The sequence below is a fragment of the Chiloscyllium punctatum genome, chromosome 38 (genome assembly GCF_047496795.1).
Source record: "Chiloscyllium punctatum isolate Juve2018m chromosome 38, sChiPun1.3, whole genome shotgun sequence".
Classification (NCBI taxonomy): Eukaryota; Metazoa; Chordata; class Chondrichthyes; order Orectolobiformes; family Hemiscylliidae; genus Chiloscyllium; species Chiloscyllium punctatum.
Window position 1 is genome coordinate 8,557,340 of NC_092776.1, and position 20,136 is coordinate 8,577,475.

Sequence of the window (20,136 nt, forward strand, 5' to 3'; positions counted from 1 at the left end):
CAACAACACCCAAGAAGTTCGACACCATCCAGGACAAAGCACTCTATTTGATTGGCATCACATCCACAAGCATCCATTCCCTCCACCTTTGACACTCAATAGCAGCAGTGTGTATTATCTACAAGATGCACTGCAACAACTCATCAAAACTCCTTAGGTAGCATCTTCCTAACCCACAACCAAGTCAGTTAGAAGGACAAGGACACCAGATACAAAGGAAGGCCACTACCATTAAGTTCCTTTCCAAGCCATTCACCATCTTAACTTAGAAATATATTGCCATTTCTTCAGTATTGCTGAGTCAAAGTCCTGGAACTTCCTCATTAGCACCATTGTGGATGTACCTAGACTAAATGGACTACAGCAGTTTAAGAAGGCAGCTCATCACCACCTTCTCAAAGGCAACTAGGATGGGCAATCAATTCTAGTGATGCCCACATCTAGTGAATGAATAAAAAAATCCAGAGGCCCATGCTTGTTCAATGGTGGAATTTAAATGCAATTAATTTGAAAAAGAACATAAAGCTGGTCTCAGTAATGGTGACCAACAAATTACCGTCATCAGAGACCCAAGACATGCATTAATGCATTTTAGTGTGGGAAATGTGCCACCCTTGTGTACTGGTGACTCCTGACCCACAGCAATATAGTTGATTCTGAATTGTCCTCCAAAATGGCCAATACAAATGGAAACAAGGATGGGCAGTAAATACTGGCATTGCCACTGATGCCCACATCCCATTAAAAAAAAAGAGAAAGAAACTTTGCTGCAAAGATCAGAGAACTTCAGGCACTGAGGGCACTTCTCTTTTCATGCATTTTGAGCCCAGGGCACTGAGGTAAACTTAAGTTTGAATATCACTGATAATTCAATAAAACTGGGACCCCCTTGGTCAGTGCAGTCCAGTTTTATGCTGAGCAAGTCACTTGATCAAATGAGCATTTGGGAGGAAGGTGCAAGCTGAACTTTATCTACTCACCATTGAGCCACTAAATGACAAACTAAGTGGTCACTGGAGCAATCTACTGGATGCATTGGTGTCTGAACCGCAGCCAATTGGCTTAACTTGGCCACCTGGAGCGGCCATCACTGTGCTCAAAGTCTAGACGACCGTGTCTTATTTTAGCTTACATTTGCTGATTGCCTCAGTTTGAATTTCAAGGGCGTGAAGATCTTGTAACAGGGATTAACTCTCAAGGAAGATCCCAAGATCTGCTTGTGTCAGCATCTGGAGATGTCCATACATTTGAAGACATCAAATTGGACACCAGCAAAACACTGGGGCTTCAGAACACTCAATGTTGAGGGTACACGTCTGCACCAATGATAGTAGGCATTAAAATAATTCAGTTGCTCTCCTATGTGAAGAAGAACAGGGTGAAGCTGGTGTTGAAGTGGAGTTTGCGTTGTGGAGAGCACGGTGAAGAAAGGGAACAAGTAAAGAGCATATCGAGTATTAATCCAACAGTATAATTTGTTTTAGTTTAAAATAGTTCATTTTCAAAGCCAAATGGATATAAACAGAAAGCACTATTAAGAGTAATAAATACATAGCAATATTTGTGAAAACATGACATGTATGGAATGGGGATATGCAAAGCAAAAACACTCAACTCATTAATTCCCTGCATGTCAGGGGGATCCAATGAGCATAAACTATTTAAAAGCAAAATGTTCATCAGAAAAGAGTTGAGGGGAAACACTTTTCTGTGCAAAGTTGCTTAAAATAACAGTCCTGGGCATTTTTCATGTTTCTGTCACAGCTGAGCATGGCAAATGCTAACAGTACAAATATATCACCAGACTGTGTAAACACTTAGGGAGCAATGATTTGTGAACTGAGATCCTGCAACTGCTTACTTTGCTTAAGATTAAACCACCATGATCTCGTCATTTAAACATGATCTATATCAGATTGGTTCGCTGAGTGTAATGTAGCCTTTGTGTCAAATGTAGCTGAAAATGTGTTGCTGGAAAAGCGCAGCAGGTCAGGCAACATCCAAGGAGCAGGAGAATCGACGTTTCGGGCATGAGCCCTTCTTCAGGATTCTCCTGCTCTTTGGATGCTGCCTGACCTGCTGCGCTTTTCCAACAACACATTTTCAGCTCTGATCTCCAGCATCTGCAGTCCTCACTTTCTCCTTTGTGTCAAATGTAGTACTGCTGGAGTACCGATTTTGAGATCAGACACTAAATGAAAGACAGCCATGATAGATCCAATGGCATTATTCTGAAAGAATTATTCACGTGTCTTGGTCAATAGTGATCCCTTGTCCAACATCACTCAAAATCAAATTAATTGTTGATCACACTTACTATTTGTGAGAGTTTTCTATGTGTAAGTTGGCTGCCACTTTTCTTACAGTACAACAGTGACACCCCAACCAAAAATAGACACCAATTGAAAAGCTCAGCAGGTCTGGCAGCATCAGTGGAGAGAGATCAGAGTTAACATTTCATGTCAAGTGACCCTCCTTCAGACCCCACAGTGACACCTCAAAAGTATTTCATTGGGTGTAAATGCTTTGGAAAGTGGTGAGCTCCTGAAAATGCAAATATTTCCTAATTTCTTCCATCATACCTGGTCACCAACAGCCTGGTATGATGGCTGTTAAATTCCAGGAATGTCTTTAAAAGTAGGTTCCTTTTTATTTAGTTCTTGAGCTAGGGAAGGAATGAAAGATCAGCGATGAGGTTCCTGCTTTTCACGAGAGTGTGGTGACAGAACTGCACTGGGTCTCCCTGCCCACTGTATTCATCTACCTCACCAATACCTGCTGCTTCGGCTGACAAATAAACATGGACTTTTTCAATTCCATGTCTAACATCAATATGTACAAGTACCATTGCACAATGCCTTCTGGAAATGTTCTACAGCAGAAAATAAAGTTACATCCTTCTAGGAGTCACACAACACCAAGTTATATAGAACACAGAACATAGAACATTACAGCGCAGTACAGACCCTTCAGCCATTGATATTGCGCAGACCTTTGAAATTAACCTGATGCCGATCTAACCTACACTGTCCCATTATTATCCATATGTTTGTCCAATGTCCATTTAAATGCCCTTAACATCGGTGAGTCTACTATTGTTGCAGGCAGGCCGTTCCATGCCCCTACTAGTCTCTGAGTAAAGAAACTACCCCTGATAACTGACCTAAATCTAATCACCCTTTAAAGCTATGTCCCCTCATGTTAGCCTTCACCATCCGAGGAAAAAGGCTCTCACTGCCCACCCTATCTAACCCTCTGATTATCTCATACATCTCGATTAAGTCACCCCTCAACCTTCTTCTCTCCAATGAAAATAGCCTAAGTTCCCTCAGCCTTTCCTTGTAAGACCTTCTTTCCATACCAGGCAATATCCCAGTAAATCTACTCTGAACCCTTTCCAAAGCTTCCACATCCTTCTTATAATGCGATGAGCAGAACTGTACGCAATACTGTAAGTCCGGCCACACCAGAGTTTTGTACACCTGCAGCATGACCTCGTGGCTCCGAAACGCAATCCTTCTACCAATAAAAGCTAACACACCGTATGCCTTCTTAACAACCCTATCAACCTGAATGGCTACTTTCAGGGAACTATGTACATAGACACAGAGATCTCTCTGCTCATCTACACTACGATTATCCCAGTACTCTGCATTCCTGTTATTTCTTCCGAAGTGAACAACCTTATACTTTTCTGCATTAAGCTCCATTTGCCACTTCTCAGCCCAGCTCTGCAACTTAACCATGTCGCTCTGTAACCCAAAACATCCTTCGGCACTATCCACAACTCGGCCTACCTTAGTGCCATTCACAAATTTACTAACACATCCTTCTACCCCCACATGCAGATCATTTACAAAAATGACAAACAGCAGTGGCCCCAAAACAGATCCTTGCAGCACATCACTGGTAACTGAGCTCCAGGATGAACATTTCCCATCAACCAACACCCTCTGTCTTCTTTCAGCTGGCCAATTTCTGATCCAAACTGTTAAATCACCTTCAATCCCGAAACTCCGTATTTTGTGCAATAGCCTACTGTGTGGAACCTGATCAAACACCTTAATGAAGTCCATATACACCACATCAACTGCTTTACCTTCATCCACCTATTTTGTCACTTTCTCGAAGAATTCAATAAGGTTAGTTAGGCATGACCTATCTATCACAAAACAGTGTTGACTATCTCTAATCAATTTTTTTTTCCAGATGATTATAAATCCTCTCTCTTATAACCTTTTCCAACACCTTACCCACAACCGAAGTAAGGCTCACTGGCCTATAATTACCAGGATTGTCCCGACTCCCCTTCTTAAACAAGGGAACAACATTTGTTATCCTCCAGTCTTCTGCCATTACTCCTGTCGACAATGATGGCATAAAGGTCAAAGCCAAAGGCTCTGCAATCTCCTCCCTGGCTTCCCAGAGAATCCGAAGATGAATCCCATCCGGCACAGGGGTCTTATCTATTTTCAGATCTTCCAAAATTGCTCATGCCTCCTCTTTGTCAACCTCAATCCCATCTAATCTAATAGCCTAGATCTCCATATTCTCACTAACATTGCCCTTTTTCAATGTGAATACTGTTGAAAAATATTCATTAAGCATTCCCCTATGTCCTTAGATTCCACACACAACTTTCTACTACTATCTTTGATTGGCCCTAATCTTATTCTAGTCATTCTTTTATTCTAAATACACCTATAGAAGGCCTTAGGGTTTTCCTTGATCCTATCTGTCAACAAATTTTCATGTCCCCTCCTGGCTGTTTTCACATTTCAAGTGTGTCCATCCCCTGCAGTCTCCTTCCCCATCCTAAACCTTGCCTAATCACGTCATAATTGCCTTTTCCCCAGTTATACCTCTTTCCCTGCGGTATATACCTATCCCTGTCCATTGCTATTATAAACATAACCGAATTATGGTCACTATCACAAAAGTGCTCACCTAACTCCAAATCTAACACTTGGCCAGGTTCATTCCCCAGTTCCAAATCCAATATGGCATCACCCCTTGTTGGCCCGTCTACATATTCCCAAATGATCCGAACTTCATCCAGCTCCAGCTCCAGTTCCCTAACACGGTTCTTGATGAGCTGGAGTTGGGTGCACTTCCCACAAATGAGGTCAGCAGGGACACTAGAGGTGACCCTTACCTCCCACACACTGCAGGAGGAACATTCAACTGCCCTAGCCTCCATTCACACTATTCTAAATTCCCAAATAGACTACTGGAAAAATGAAACACAAAAGAAAACACTTGTCACTCTATCAACCGATGCTCAGAATGATTTTTGGTTAGAGGAGAAGGATAGGTGGTGATACCTGAGTAGTGTTTCAGGTAAAGCAACCCACCCAAATAGTCCAACAAGTTCATATAGCCTGATGAAGGAGCAGTGCTTCAAAAGCTTGTGATTTCAAATAAACCTGTTGGACTATAACCTGGTGTTGTGTGACTTCTACCCTTATCCATTGATATCAGGAGGTAGTGTATACCTGTACACCCAGGATTTCAACCTATCTGACTATGACTTGGCGTCACGTGACATCTGCCTTTGTCCACCCCAATCTGACATCGACACCTCCACATCCTTCTAGGAAGGCAATGCAAAAGGCTGTAAAATGCTCGAGAGCTCTTTCTTGAAACCAGATATTTAAGATGTTTGCAAAATGAAATCCTGACCTCACACAAAAAAAAAGCCTCCAGATCCTGGGAAAAAAGGATTAATTTTCCTGTCCCTGTGTTGTGCTTCTGGAATTCCTGAACACAAAACCAGGCAGGTGCTTTACCTTTTGAACACAAATCAGTTTCACTTCAACAAGGCTCGTAATTTTGCCACGTAATTGTTTGAGAACCATTAGGGGAGACTGTTGGATTAAGTTGAGTTGATGAGAATTGCAAACGCTTCTGTTCTCATTTGGAGGGGAGGTGTAAACTTGTTGCAAAATCACAAACGTGTTTGTGTCAACAATGGACTGGGGCAAACCTCAACCCACTGCTCTTAATGTTCAGGCCAATGATCAGAGGTTTTTGTCTCTCTCACTTTTAGCCTTTAAGAGTTCTGAATATTCACAGTCGTGCCACTCAGGCTGAGTCACTGAAAAGAAGCCTCCTCCTATCGTGGTGTAGTTTATTCAAATAAGTTAACTTCTTTATTCAGCTTTTAATATGTGCACAATGCTTAGTCGACATTTCTACAATATTGTAGGTAGAATGTAAGGCTCAACTGCCATTAAAGGCACATTCAGGTTTCAGGATGCCAAGAAAAAGAAGGCTTTGGAATGCAGGAGATTGGATATTTTGGAAAGCAGTAAATAATTGGGTGTTGTAGATAAATTATAAGAGGTTCTGGATCTGAAAGAAATTCCTAGAGCGGCTGATTTTACACTGACATTGGATGCAGGAACACATATGGGAAACTTGATGGTGACATGTTTGACTGTCGGTAGTAATTTTCTCAATTTCTACTTATCTGAGAGTGTTTTCAGTTGATTTAGTGTTGCTATTCTGTTTATTTTGCACATTCCTCAAGTTACATTTGTTTAATTTGCAATAATTCAGTGACTCATGCTGTGTAAGTTGAATGTTCACGCTCAGCCAAAAAGAAATCACTTCTGAGTGAAGTTCAATTGGCATGTAAACTGAGGGTGCAAAGATCCTGAAATGAAGTGGGCTGAGATGGCCTGAAGGAGATCTGTCCGCAATCCTTCTTCAGAGAAGCTGCTTCTTGCTGAGACTGTGGTGAAAGGAGTCCAGATATTTAAGAATAATTACCTTCTGAAGAAAAAAGGAGAACCTGATTCTAGAGAAATGCAGCTGAAGGTTAGGCTACCTTTGGAATGTTGAGTGCAATTCTGGTCTCCCTGCTATAGGAAGGATGTTGTGTGACTTGAAAGGGTTCTGAAAGATTTACAAGGATGTTGCCAGTGTTTGGGAGGATTTGAGCTATAGGGAGAGGCTGAATAGGCTGGGACTGTTTTTCCTGGAGTGTCGGAGGTTGAGGGGTGACCATATAGAGGTTTACAAAATCATGATGGGCATGGAGAGGTTGAATAGACAAGGTCTTTTCCCTGGGATGGGGGAGTCCAAAACTAGAGGGCTTAGGTTTAAGGTATGAAGGGAAAGATTTAAAAGGGACCTAAGGGGCAACTTTTTCACGCAAATGGTGGTGCATATATGGAATGAGCTGCCAGAGGAAGTGGCGGAGGTTGATACAATGACAACATTTAAAAGACATCTGGATGGGTATATGAATAGGAAGGGTTTAGATGGACATAGACCAAGTGCTGGAAAATGGGAATTAGACTAATTTAGGATAACTGGTTGGCATGGACCAGTTGCACTGAAGGGTCTGTTTCTGTGCAGTACATCCCTATCATTCTAAGAAAGCAGGGAAAAGACCACTTAGCACATTGACCTGTAGATGATGGCATTCTATCCTAACTCAGATTTGATCCAGTAGATTTAATGTTTGAGGAAAAGTGCTGCATAAACAGTCCAAAGCAACCAAATTTGGTTCAAAGTCCAGGGATTTTTCTTAATTCATTCACAGGAAATGGTGTCACTGCCAAGCCCAACATATTTCCAATCTTTCAGAAGGCCTTATAAACGTACATCATTCCTCTGGATGTGGAGTCACATATCAGCCAGGTAAGAGCAGCAGAAAACATTCCCCAAAGGACAGATGGTTCCTTTTCCATGACTAGTATTTTCACAGTCAGTCTTAGTCATATTAGCTACATATTCCAGATTAAATCAATGAATTGAATTTAAGCTCCTTAGCTGCTATGTAGTTATTTAAATTCATCATACTTCATCATTGCATTAGCCCAGATCTCTGGCTTTTTAATCCTGTAACATAGCAGCCACTCCGCCTATAAATCAGAATCCAGTCCACATACAAACTATTTAACCTTCATGTCTTCTGGTCATCAGTCCCGTTTAGCATTAGCCCATCTAACCTACACTATTCCATGTACGTTCCACAAGCTTGTCCAATTATGACTTAAATGTGCTTAAAGTTGATGAATCTACTACCATTGCAGGCAAAGCATTCCATACCCTCACTACTCTCTGAGTAAAGAAAATACCTCTGACATCTGTCCTATATCTATTACCCCTCAAATCAAAGCTATGACGCCTCGTGCTCGCCATTGCCATTCTTGGAAAAAGGCTCTCCCTGTCCACTCTATCTAACCCTCTGATTATCTTATATGGTTCTATAAAGTCACTTCTCAACCTTCTTCTCTCGAACAGGTGCTCTGGCTTCCTCCCACAGTCCAACAATATGCTGGTTCAGTGGATTGGGAGAAATTGAGGACTGCAGATACTGGAAATCAGAGTCAAGAGTGTGTTGCTGGAAAAGCACAGCCAGTCAGGCAGCATCCGAAGAGCAGGAGAATCGACGTTTTGGGCATAAGCTCTTCATCAGGATTTGGGCCATGCTAAATTGCACTGTAGTATCCACGGAGGTTTAGACTAGATGGATTGGCCATTGGGAATGCAGGATTACTGAGACGGGGTGGGTGTGGGTGGGATGCTCTTCAAAGGGTCGGTGTGGACTCAATGGGTTGAATGGCCTTTAGAACTGAGATGAGGAGGAACTTCTTCCATGGTGGTGAATCCATGGAACTCATTGCCACAGAGAGCTGTGGAGGCCAAGTTACTGAGTGTATTTAAGACAGAAATAGATAGGTTCTTGATTAGTAAGGGTTATAGGGAGAAGGCAAGAGAAAGGGTTTGAAAGGTTGAATTGTTGAAAGGGAGAGCAAATTCAATGTGCCGAATGGATTAGATAAGCCAAAGGGGCTCTCCCATACTGTGCAATTCAATGAAAAACTCTTGATCAGAAACCAATTAAGCTATAACTGACTATCGAACTTTTAGGATTGCTACTCAGTCTGGTGTCTATGCAACACCAGAGCTACACCAATGGCCCTTTAACTACTGTCTGAAATGGTTCTAGCAAGCCACTCAGCTGAAGGACAATTAGGAATTAGCATCAAATTCTGCCCTTGCCATCCCATGAAAGAACAAATTAAAAGAACCTTGGATCCCTTCACCCTCCATCTAGAGTTAGCTATCTATAAATGCATTTAGAACCTTCAATAATGCACAAGTTATGCTAATTGCAGAATGAAGAGTTGCATTTATTTTCAGGGAAGGATTTTCCATATCCTTCGTGAGAAGGAATTATTTCTCAATTTGTTCTTTTTGAGCTTTTCATAGTCTCATGAAAGTTGATGGTTATATCCGATGTGTATCTGCTGCAGTGTTTCCAAAAATTCCCTGTATGATCCCTTGACAGATTAGACAGGTTAGCACTGCTGCCTCACAGTGCCAGGGTGGGTTCAATGCCAGCCACGAGCAGCTATTTGTGTGGAGTTTGCACATTCTCCCTCTGTCTGCATGGGTTTCCTCTGGGTGCTCTAGTTTATCCCACAGTCCAAAGATATAAAGCTTAGGTGAATTGGCCATACTAAATTGCCCATAATGTTCAGGGAAGTGTAGGTTAGGTGCATTAGTCAGAGGTAATTATAGAGTAATAGGATAGGGGAATGGGTCTGGGTGGGTTACTCTTCAGATGGTCAGTGTGGACTTGTTGGGCCAAATGGCCTGTTTCCACACTGCAGGGATTCTATAACACCACCATTCTCAACAATCAGGAAGAAGCCAATGGATGTTGTGGTGATGGAATGATCTGGATTGTAATGGTCAGAACATGGAGAAAGAGGTTAAATTCACTGTCTTTGAGCTTGGGTGCAATAAAGTAATTCAGAATAAGAGGATCACAGACAAGACACAAGAATTTTCCTGATTTTCAACTCCATTTATAGATGGGCAATCAACTGGGGCAACACAGGGGTTCAGCACTGCTGCCTCACACCGCCAGGGACCTGGGCCCTATTCTACCCTCGGACAACTGTCTGTGTGTACTTTGCATATTCTCCCTGTGTCTGCGTGGGTTTCCTCCAGGTGCTCTGGCTTCCTCCCACAGTCCAACAATATACTGGTTTGGTGGATTGGGAGGATTTCAGGACTGCAGATGCCGGAGATCAGAGTCGAGAGTGTGGTGCTGGAAAAGCACAGCCGGTCAGGCAGCATCCGAGGAGCAGGAGAATCAACGTTTTGGGCATAAGCTCTTCATCAGAATTTGTGCCATGCTAAATTGCCCTGTAGTATCCACAGAGGTTTAGACTAGATGAATTTGCCACTGGGAATGCAGGGTTACCGGGATGGGGTGGGTGTGGGCGGGATGCTCTTCAGAGGGTCGGTGTGGACTCAATGGGTTGAATGGCCTGCTACCTTGCTGTGGGAATTCTACAAATCCGGTGTCTCCTTCGTGGGTCTGTAATTCTTTCCAAACTATTCTCTACATGTTGCATCAACATGGTCCAATACACGGGATGTAACAGAAGGAAAATGCCCCATACAATGTGTTAAGCTGCTCAGAATAGGACACTGAAAAACAGTGAATCTCTCTTTCTGTGCAACATTTGAAATGGATTAAACCTGACGTTGATCTTTTCACAATGGCAATGAGAGTCTCTTTTCTCATTTTCCAACTATTGCAGAAGGTCACTGTGAACCCACCTCTCTCCTCCTCCCCTCCCACTCTTGCCAACTGCACACCACCAAAACCCCCTCCCTCACCTTGCCCAGGGCATGGCAGGAATATACCTGGTTGTAATTGACACCTATTCCATTCCAAATGTGACAGACTACTGAGACCCCAAGGCTGTGTAACTTGAAGGGGTTCAATCTGTCAGTGCTGGGCACCGAGAGATAAAGTGAAATGTCTGAGACGTGTAAAAATATCCTCCCAGTATTCTACATCGAACACCCGAGAGATATTAAGCCAGGCCATGCTATGAAATGCCATTCTTCAGCTGAATCTTTTCTTCCAGATGACAATTATCTGCACTCACCCTTTAAAATAAATATATTCCAAAGATCAAGCGCACTGTTGTTTGACAGAAGTGTCACTGCATGGAGCAAAACGAGGTGTGCCTTTTCCGATAGACTGTTAGATGGAATTCTGATACAATTCAGCCATGAACTGAAGGACTTCAGAAACTAAATGACCTGCACCTATTCCTTTGCTCAAATTGCTTAAGTATCAAGGCTGGGCCTCTTTACCAACTGTAGGCAACTGATTATTAATACAGTAATACAGCTAGTTGTTAGCCATTGGTACGGCGGCACAGTGGTTAGCACTGCAGCCTCACAGCACCAGGGACCAGGGTTCAATTCCAGCCTCAGATGAATGTCTGTGAGGAGTTTGCACAGTCTCCCCGTGTCTGCACAGTTCCTTCCACAGTCCAACGATATAATGGTTGGCTGGATTGGCCATGCTAAATTGCCCCATAGTGTCCAGGGATGTGCAGGCTGGGTGGGTTAACCAATGGGAATGTAGTGTTGATGGGATGGACGGAATGCTCGTCAGATGATTGGTGCAGACCTGATGGGCTGAATGAGCTCTATCTGCACTGTAGGAATTGTAGCAATTATTAATACAAGTCAGCAGTAGTAAAGAGGGCCTGGTGTGCTCAGTCGGAAGATTTCTGTTTACTTTGTCACTCTTCTAAGCAAATCTGAGTATTTTAGAATGAACAGATTACGCTGAAGGCTTTCAGTGAACTGGTGCAACTTAAACTCCCAGGAACCTTCCATTTCTCGCTGGCGTCTGATCATCAGAGCATTAAAAAAATCCCTTCCTCAAAACGTTTTACCACATTTTGCGCATTAGTCATTGTTAGCCCAGAGAGTATTTGTATTGCGCTCCCCTCCCCCCCACCCCCTATCAACACCACCACCGCCCGACCGCCCAGCTTTCAGCTGTGACCTTTCGGAGAGGCCAGAACGCGTTTGCAGTGTAAAATCGCTCAGTCTAATCTGGTGTGTCCCTGTATCGACTCCAAGACCACAAACAGATGTAATGTCTCATCAATGCAGACAAATTGGTGGAGCATTAGCCAGCATGCCCACAAGTTTGCCATTAAACTTGTCAATCTAACAGCACATACATAAAATCAGAATGGTTCTGCTTTGATTAAAACATCAGTGTTTGTGTGCGTGAAATCGACACAGCGGGTGTGCATGCTGCATGCACTTTGCTGTCACACGCAGTCCAAGTTAGCGCTAATATCTAACAGCAACAGGGCAAGCTGGAAGAACAACACCACATTTTCCGCTCGGGGACTCTGCAGCCTTCTGGTCTCAACGTCACGTTCAATAATTTTAGGGCCTGAACACCTTCTCCCATGTCCTTACCCCATCCCCCACACACCATGCCTTGTCATCATATGGGCTGCTACCACAAGCAACCCACTGTCCCCATCAGCAGATATTGATTCTCCCAGACTGACCTCTACTCATTCCTTTGTCTGTCCAACTGTTGCTCTCTCTATCTGGGCTCCATCTCTTCCTTCTTTCTTCCCCCCCAACCTTCTCTAGCATATACACCAAGCTCTTCCTAGCTACAATCAGTACCGAAGATGTAGCAGGGGGCTTCGAAACTCCCAAACGGTAAAGAGACAAAATCAGAAATTGCTGGAAACGCTCAGCAGCATCTGTGGAGTGACCCTTCCTTAGATCTCAAAATGTTAACTCTGCTTTCTCTGTCCACACACCTGCTAAGTTTTTCTAGCAATTTCTGATTTTGCAGCACTCTAAAATATCATGCCGCTTCTTTCTGGGTTAACCTTGTTCATCCATTTCTTGAAGCTTTTCCCCAATGTGATGGTGAATTATGGTGCAAGTGAAAATTTCAGGTTTTACATTGAGATTATCCATAAGACCCATAAGGAATAGGGACAGGAGCAGTCTTATTGGCCCCGTGTACCTGCTCTCCCTTCAGTAAGATCATGATTGAGCTAGTTATATAAATTGGCAACGTCACCTTCCTTTTAAATTCAAATGTTGTAGGGAGTGGAATAAGGAAAGAGTTAACCTACCCCCTCCCATCCCCAGTATGGTTTGGGAAGTTAGCTTTCTTTGGAGACAGATAGTTTATAGAGCAAAAGCAGCAGTGAGAGGGTAAGTAATGGGAGTCAGGATGTCATGTGCTCAAGTTTTCAGGATTACAATCCAACCAGAATTTTCTACCTAAATAGGCCTTGCCTTGGTACTCCAGAATAGTTACAAAGTCATCTATAATAGAATCTAGAAGCAAATATTAAAACTAAAAACAGAGAAGTCCCCAGGGCCTGATGACATCATCCTAGGGTCTTAAAAGCAGCGGTTGCTAAAATAATTGATGCATTTGTTTACATTATCCAAACTTTCCTCAATTCTGGAATTGTCCAATTGGATTGGAAAACAGTGACTGTGACACCTCTATTCAAGAAAAGAAGGAGACGGACAACAGGAAACTACAGTTCAGTCAGCTTAGTATTGTCACAGGGAAAATGTTGGAATCTAGTCATAAGGCAAATCTAGCAGGGGACTTCGAAACTCCCAATGCAATCATTGGGAGTCGACACAGTTTTGTGAAAGCATACTCACATTTGACTAACCCATTGGAGTCCTCTGAAGAACATGGATAAGGGGAGGGGGGTACCTTGCAGATGTGTTGTACTTAGATTTTCAGAACACATTTAACAGGGTGTTAGGTCAAAGGTTACTACTCAAAACAACAGCTCATGGTGTAGGAGGTAATATGGTAAATGACCGGGCAGCTAACAGGGAACAAACAATAGGCATATATTGTTTTTTAATATTCATACATGAGGTACAAGCATCACTGGATGGGCCAACATTTATTGCTCGTGAAAGTGAGGACTGCAGATGCTGGAGATCAGAGTCTAGATTAGAGTGGTGCTGGAAATGCACAGCAGGTCAGGCAGCATCCGAGGAGCAGGAAAATCGATGTTTCAGGCAAAAGCCCTTCATCAGGAAGGGCTTCATCATTATTGCTCACCCCTTGTTGCCATCAGAACTGATTGATTTGCTAGGGCGATTTCAGAGGGCAGTTAAGTATCAACCACGTTGCTCGATGTCTCGAGTTATATGTAGGCCAGACCTGTAAGATGAAATATTTACTTCCACAGTTGACAGTGGTGACCCAGACAAGATTTTACAACAATCAATAATGGTCATGTGGTCACCATTAGGCAAGCATTTAATACCAGATTTTCATTAATCCAAATTGCACCATCTGTGCTCACAGACTTAGCTTGGGATCTTGGATTGCTCGCCTGGTGGCCATTGTTGGGTTAGCAAGATGTGACTAATGGTGCACCACAGAGATCATTACTGGGCCTCAACTATTTAAAATTAAATGAGTAACTTGGGCGAGGGCACCAAATGGCTGTTAAGTTTGATTATGATACAAAGATATGTGGAAAGTAAGTCGTGAAGAGGGGATAAGGAGTCTGCAAAGGGATAGAGATAGAATAAGTCAAATGACAGATGGTATGTAGTACAGGAAGATGTGAAACTGTCCATTTTAGCGGGAAAAACAGTAAACCAGCATATTATTTAAATGGCAGGAGATGGCAGAACTCTGAGGTACAGAGGGATCTGGGTGTAGTGACATGAATCACTTAAAGTTGGTAAACAGATAGATTAGGATGGCAAATGGATTGTTGTTGTTTATTCCAAGGGAATATAAAAGATGAAATGTCTTGCTGCAAGGCATTGCGCAGACCACATCCAGGATCTGTGTCCACATGATCTCCTTCTCTAAGAAAGGATATAAATGCAGGTGAAGCAATTCAGAGAAGGTTCACTGGACCGATACCTAGTATGTGGGAGTTACCTTACCAGGAGCAATTGAATGGATTGGACCTGTATCCATTGGGGTTCAGTAGAATAAGTGGTCATCCTATTGAGAAGTTGAAGGTCCTAAGAGGATTTGATAGGATGGATGCTGAAAAGATATTTCCCTTTTTACAAGGGACACCGTCTAGAAATGAGGGATCCTCATGAAAGACAGAGAACCTTTTTTTTTCCTCAGAGAATTACATGTCCTCAGACTCTCTTCCCCAGACTGCGGTAGAGGTGAGGGTTATTGAATAGGTAGATACTTGACTAACTGAGTCAAAGGTCAAGATGGGTAGACAGCACTATAAAGTTGACGTCACAATCAGAGCAGCCATGATCTTTTTGAATGGCAGAATAGGCTCAAGTGTCAAATGACCTGCTCCTTCTCCAGATTGATATGGTCACATGTACATTTATAGGTGTAGACTGGTCATGTGAGAAATATGAATATTTGCCAAGTCTCCCTGCACACCACTGTATTATCAGCACTCTTTATTCTTTTCTTTCAATGGGAATGCCCTTCAGGGTAATGATACACTCCTGTATCTAAGGACAAATGGAATAAACATTTGATCCAATGAGTCCAATCTTCCACAATCCAATCAACTGTGGACTGTACCTCATCCGTGCCATCTTCTAAGCAATGATACTGCAAAGTTCCCCTTGGTTAAAATTATCCACATTTCAGAATGAATACTGAAGCCTGCAACGCACATTTTAAGATTCCAGACTTAGCTTTTAGCTGGTCCAGCTGCTGACATTAGTAAATTTCCTGTTTCCAAAGGTTAGTTGGCTGGGAGATTTATTTATATTAACTTTTATACCCGAGGCCGATACACTACATTGGGTCTCTCTCACAAAAATATAGCTGTCATTCCCCAAGTGTGTGTTAGGTCACATCATACCAAGCTACAGTTTGCAGTCTGTGTTGATAATGGTAGTGAAAAGTCTTCATACCAGAGCAAAGCCATGTTTTTAAATTTTATTATTTCACGGGATGTCAGCATCACTGGCTAGGTCAGTATTTATTGCCCAGAGAGCAGTTAAGAGTCAACCACATTGCTGTGGGTCTGGATTCCCATGGAAGCCAGACCTGGTAAGGATGCCAGTTTCTTTCCCTAAAGGACAAAAGTGAAGTACATTTTTTTTTTTCCGATAATGGATTCATAGTCATTATTAAACTCCTAATTCCAGATTTTTTATTGAATTCAAAATCCCTCATTTGCCATGTTCTGGGTCTTCAGAACATTAACTGGATCTCTGGAATAACAGTCCAGTGATAATACCACTATGCTGTGGCCTCCCCTAAAAGCCAAAGATTTTGTTTAATTCATTTGTGGGACCTGAGTATTATTGTCTGGGTCAGTATTTAATGCCGTGTCCCTAGTTGCCCCTTGAGAAGGTGGCGATGCAGTCACCTTGAACCGTTGCAGTCCATGTGCTGTGGGTTGACCCACAATGCCCTGAGGGAGGGAATTCCAGGATTTTGTCCCAATGGCGCTGTAGGAAGGGTGGCATATTTCCAAGTTGGGGTGGCAAGTGGCTTGGAGGTGAACTTGCAGAGGATGGTGTTCCCATGTATCTGTTGCCCTTGTCCTTCTAAAATGGAAATGATGTGGGTTTGGAAGAGGCTGACTAAGGAGCCTAGCTGAGTTACTGCACTGAATCTTGTAGATGGTACACACCACTGCTACTGAGCATTGATGGTGGAAGGAGTGGCTGCTTGTGGATGAGGTGTTAATGTTACTAAGAACGATGTGGAATGCAGAACACAGAAAAAGGACATTCCGACCAACTAGCTTCCCCTGCAATGCCATGTGACTCCCTGCTGAGGCAATTTCCAGGATGTAATCCTTCCCTAACAAAAGGAATTTCTTTCAACTTATCGGTGACCACCTGGTAGATTTAATCACCCCCATGAGCAGAAGAATCATCTCGGAGACAGGAAGGACTGCAGATGCTGGAAACCAGAGTCAATAGATGTGGAGCTGGGTAAAGCACGGCAGGTCAGAGAGCATCTGAGGAGTTACCTGAAATGTTGATTTTCCTGCTCCTTGAATGCTGTTCGACCTGCTGCGCTTTTCCAGAAGTACTATCTCTCACCACATCTGAGCACCGTCTGGTTTTTAGAAACCCTGACTTCTCGATAGGCCCTTTAGCCTTCCCGCTGACATTGCTGAGTGGGCGGAGAAGCTCACTTACCGTTTCCAAGCTCCCAGGAGATGTTGTACTTCTTGCCTGCACAGTACTTGAGGAGACTCAGGCCACTGGAACCGTTCCAGGAGTTGTCGGGGTTCCTCAGCAAGGCGTTCAGGCCAAGAATCAGGTGCAAGCCGGAGCACTCGACAAAGTTGTAGAGTTTGTCTAGAGACCTGGCTGGGTAAAAACGAGCTACAGTTGAAATCCGGCCAATGGAGAAACAAGTATTCAATCCGACACATTCCTGCAGAGAGAAGGGCTGCACCTGTAGTGTGAAGGGGCATGTGAAGTGCAACCATGACCTTTTCTTAAACCTTTATTCATTCACGGAATGAAGGGCACCCGCTGGCTTGGCCAGCATTTATTGCCCATCCTGGACTAGGAAACACTGAGGACTGCAGATGCTGGAGATCAGAGTTAAAAAGTGTGGTGCTGGAAATGCACAGATGGTCAGATGGCATTTCTAATGAAGAGCTTATGCTCAAAACATCAACTCTCTTGCTCCTCGGATGCTACATCTCCTGCTGTGCTTTTCCAGCACCACACTTTTTGACTCTGCTCATCCCTAATTGCCTAGAGGATAGTCAAGAGCCAACCACATTGCTGTAGGTCTGGATTCATATGTCGGTCAGACCAGGAAAGGATGGCAGTTTCCTTCCCTAAAGGATATTAGTGAACTAGATGGGGTTTTCCCAACAATGGACTCATGGTCATCATTAGATAGTAAATCCACATTTTTTTTTATTGAATTCACATTCCATCATCTGCCATGATGGGATTCAAGCCTGGGTCCCCAGAACATTAACTGGGTCAGCAGTCCAACGACAATATCAGTAGGCCAACGCCTCCTCTGAAAGTTGGTTGGAACTCCAAGTAAAAGACTAGGTGGCACCTCGATCTCTTCTGGGAGATTCTTACAGATGTTCTGCCAAATTCACAACGGGCTATTAGGACAACCCTTCAAACACACAGCAGGACAAAGTCAGCTTATTTGGAAAAATTTGATGATAATGGAGTTATCACCTTGCATACACCATTTATCCCCAAATAAAACCTTCTGTAAAAATTACATACAATGGACTTTACTGATAACATAACAGTTAATGGTAATTAAAATGCAGTGTGCAATATCAATCCAACCAGTTTTCAATATAGGAGCAAATTACTGCAGATGTTGAAATCTGTATTTAAATCAAAAAATCCTGCAGGTCACAGTGGGTCAGGCAGCACCCATGGAGAGACAGCAAGCTAACACTTTTGAGTATAGTGACCCTTCATCAGAATGGCAAACCTTTCAATATAATACTTGGGAACAATATTGGAGATGCATACACAGGGTCAATATATTAGGGTCAATGTCTTTGTCCTTTCAGTAGTGGTTCCCAAGATTTGAAAAAATATTTGAGCACCAGAAATCCAAATCATCTAAAGCTGGTCCCGTTGAAGAAGTGTCACAGTTAATTCAAAATATTATAACCACATCAATGAAGTTGGGTGCAATTTATAACATCACCGATGTAGTTAAGAAAGGAACTGTGTCTTTCTAATCCAGATTTGCAGTACATTTTTTAGAACTAGTTTTTAACATTCAGCCCTTCTTGGCTTTAGATTTTGTTTTCTTTCATTTTCCCTTTTTTTGCAGGGAGTCACGGCTTATGCATAAAGCAAGGAACTAGGAAAACTTGCATTTCTTTAGCACCTTCCATAGCCTAAGGATCTTCCAAACCACTCCACATGCACTTGGCCCAATGAGTCTAATCTTTCCTAAACCACAGACAATACGAATGAGAATGCTTCTCGCCCACCTTCATCTACCTATCGCATTATCAGCTACCTTCGCCCCAGCCCCACCCCCTCCCATTTATCTCTAAGACCCCCCGGCCCACAAACCTCATTCCTGATGAAGGGCTTATGCCCGAAACGTCGATTCACCTGCTCCTTTAAAGCTAACCTTTTGAACAAGCTTTTAGCTACGTGTCCTGATGTCTCCTTTCATGCCTTAGTGTCAAATTTTGTTCCAAAATGTTGCAGTAAAACACTTTGAAACATCGAGCTGTTGTTAACCACAGTTGTGGTCAGTGATTTGACATAGCAGTGCGGCATCATGGCAGAATAACATGTGACCATGAATGGGAGTGTGTTGTCATGACATCACTAGGGTTGAATTGACAATGTAATATTGCATAGTTTGAAAGTGCTCCAGTCTTGTTACTACGCCAATGAGCAAAGGAACGTCAAACACCGAAGGCAAGTGAAATGTCCCAAAGTGCTCTGTCGGAGAATTATCAAAGAAAATTTAATATCAATTCACATAAGGTGATGTTAGGACACACAATCAAAACCTTGTTAAAATAAGTGGAGTACCTTAATGATAGCAGTGAGAGAATTTAGGGAGAGATTTGGAGAGTTTGGGACACTGGAAGCTGAAACAGGCATAGTGATGGAGTGATTAAAATCAGGAAAGGCACAATGTTACAGGGGGATCAAGGAAGTACGTTCAGTTTTGGATCATTTTAGTGAAGAGTTAGCTGAGAGATGAAGGACTAACTTATTGCTCTAAACATCAATAGTTGGTTAGGTTGGGGTGGGTTAGCTCAGTCAGCTGGATGGCTGCTTGGAAATATAATGACAACAGTATGGGTTCAATCCCCATCCTCAACCTCTCCCTTTGCCTGACGCATGGAGAGCCTTGGGTGGCACGGTGGCTCAGTGGTTAGCACTGCTGCCTCACAGTGCCAGGCACCTGGTTTTGATTCCCACCTTGGGCGACTGACTGTGTGGAGTTTGCACATCCTCCCCGTGTCTGCGTGGGTTTGCTCCGGTTTCCTCCCACAATCACAAAGATGTGCAGGTCAGGTGAATTGGCCATGCTAAATTGCCCGTAGTGTTAGGTGCATTAGTCAGAGGGAAATAAGACTGGATGGGTTACTCTTCGGAGGGTCGGTGTGGACTTATTGGGCCTAAACTCCCACCAGTTGCCTTTCTCTCGTTCTCCCTTATGAGAGAGCAATCCAGTGCAACTCTGGTGCTAAACTTGATTGGTCTGGCAATTCAGTGCTGCCATTGACATTTGTTATATGCTGTACTGGCTTATACATCATGCACACAGAGTGCGTCAGGGAACATGTCTGGAACACACGCACCAAACAACCCCACTGCCCTGTAGCCGAC

General features: G+C 43.1%; 1 protein-coding gene across 4 annotated transcripts in view; it reads right to left on the reverse strand.

Moving 5' to 3' along the window:
* hpse2 (heparanase 2) overlaps positions 1–20,136 on the reverse strand; it is a 346,963-nt gene that overhangs the window by 196,299 nt on the left and 130,528 nt on the right. For all 4 annotated transcript variants that reach the window (XM_072557115.1, XM_072557114.1, XM_072557116.1 and 1 more), the window contains one exon: positions 16,969–17,142. In XM_072557115.1, the coding sequence (XP_072413216.1) occupies positions 16,969–17,142 (174 nt within the window). The remainder of the gene's footprint in view (positions 1–16,968; positions 17,143–20,136) is intronic.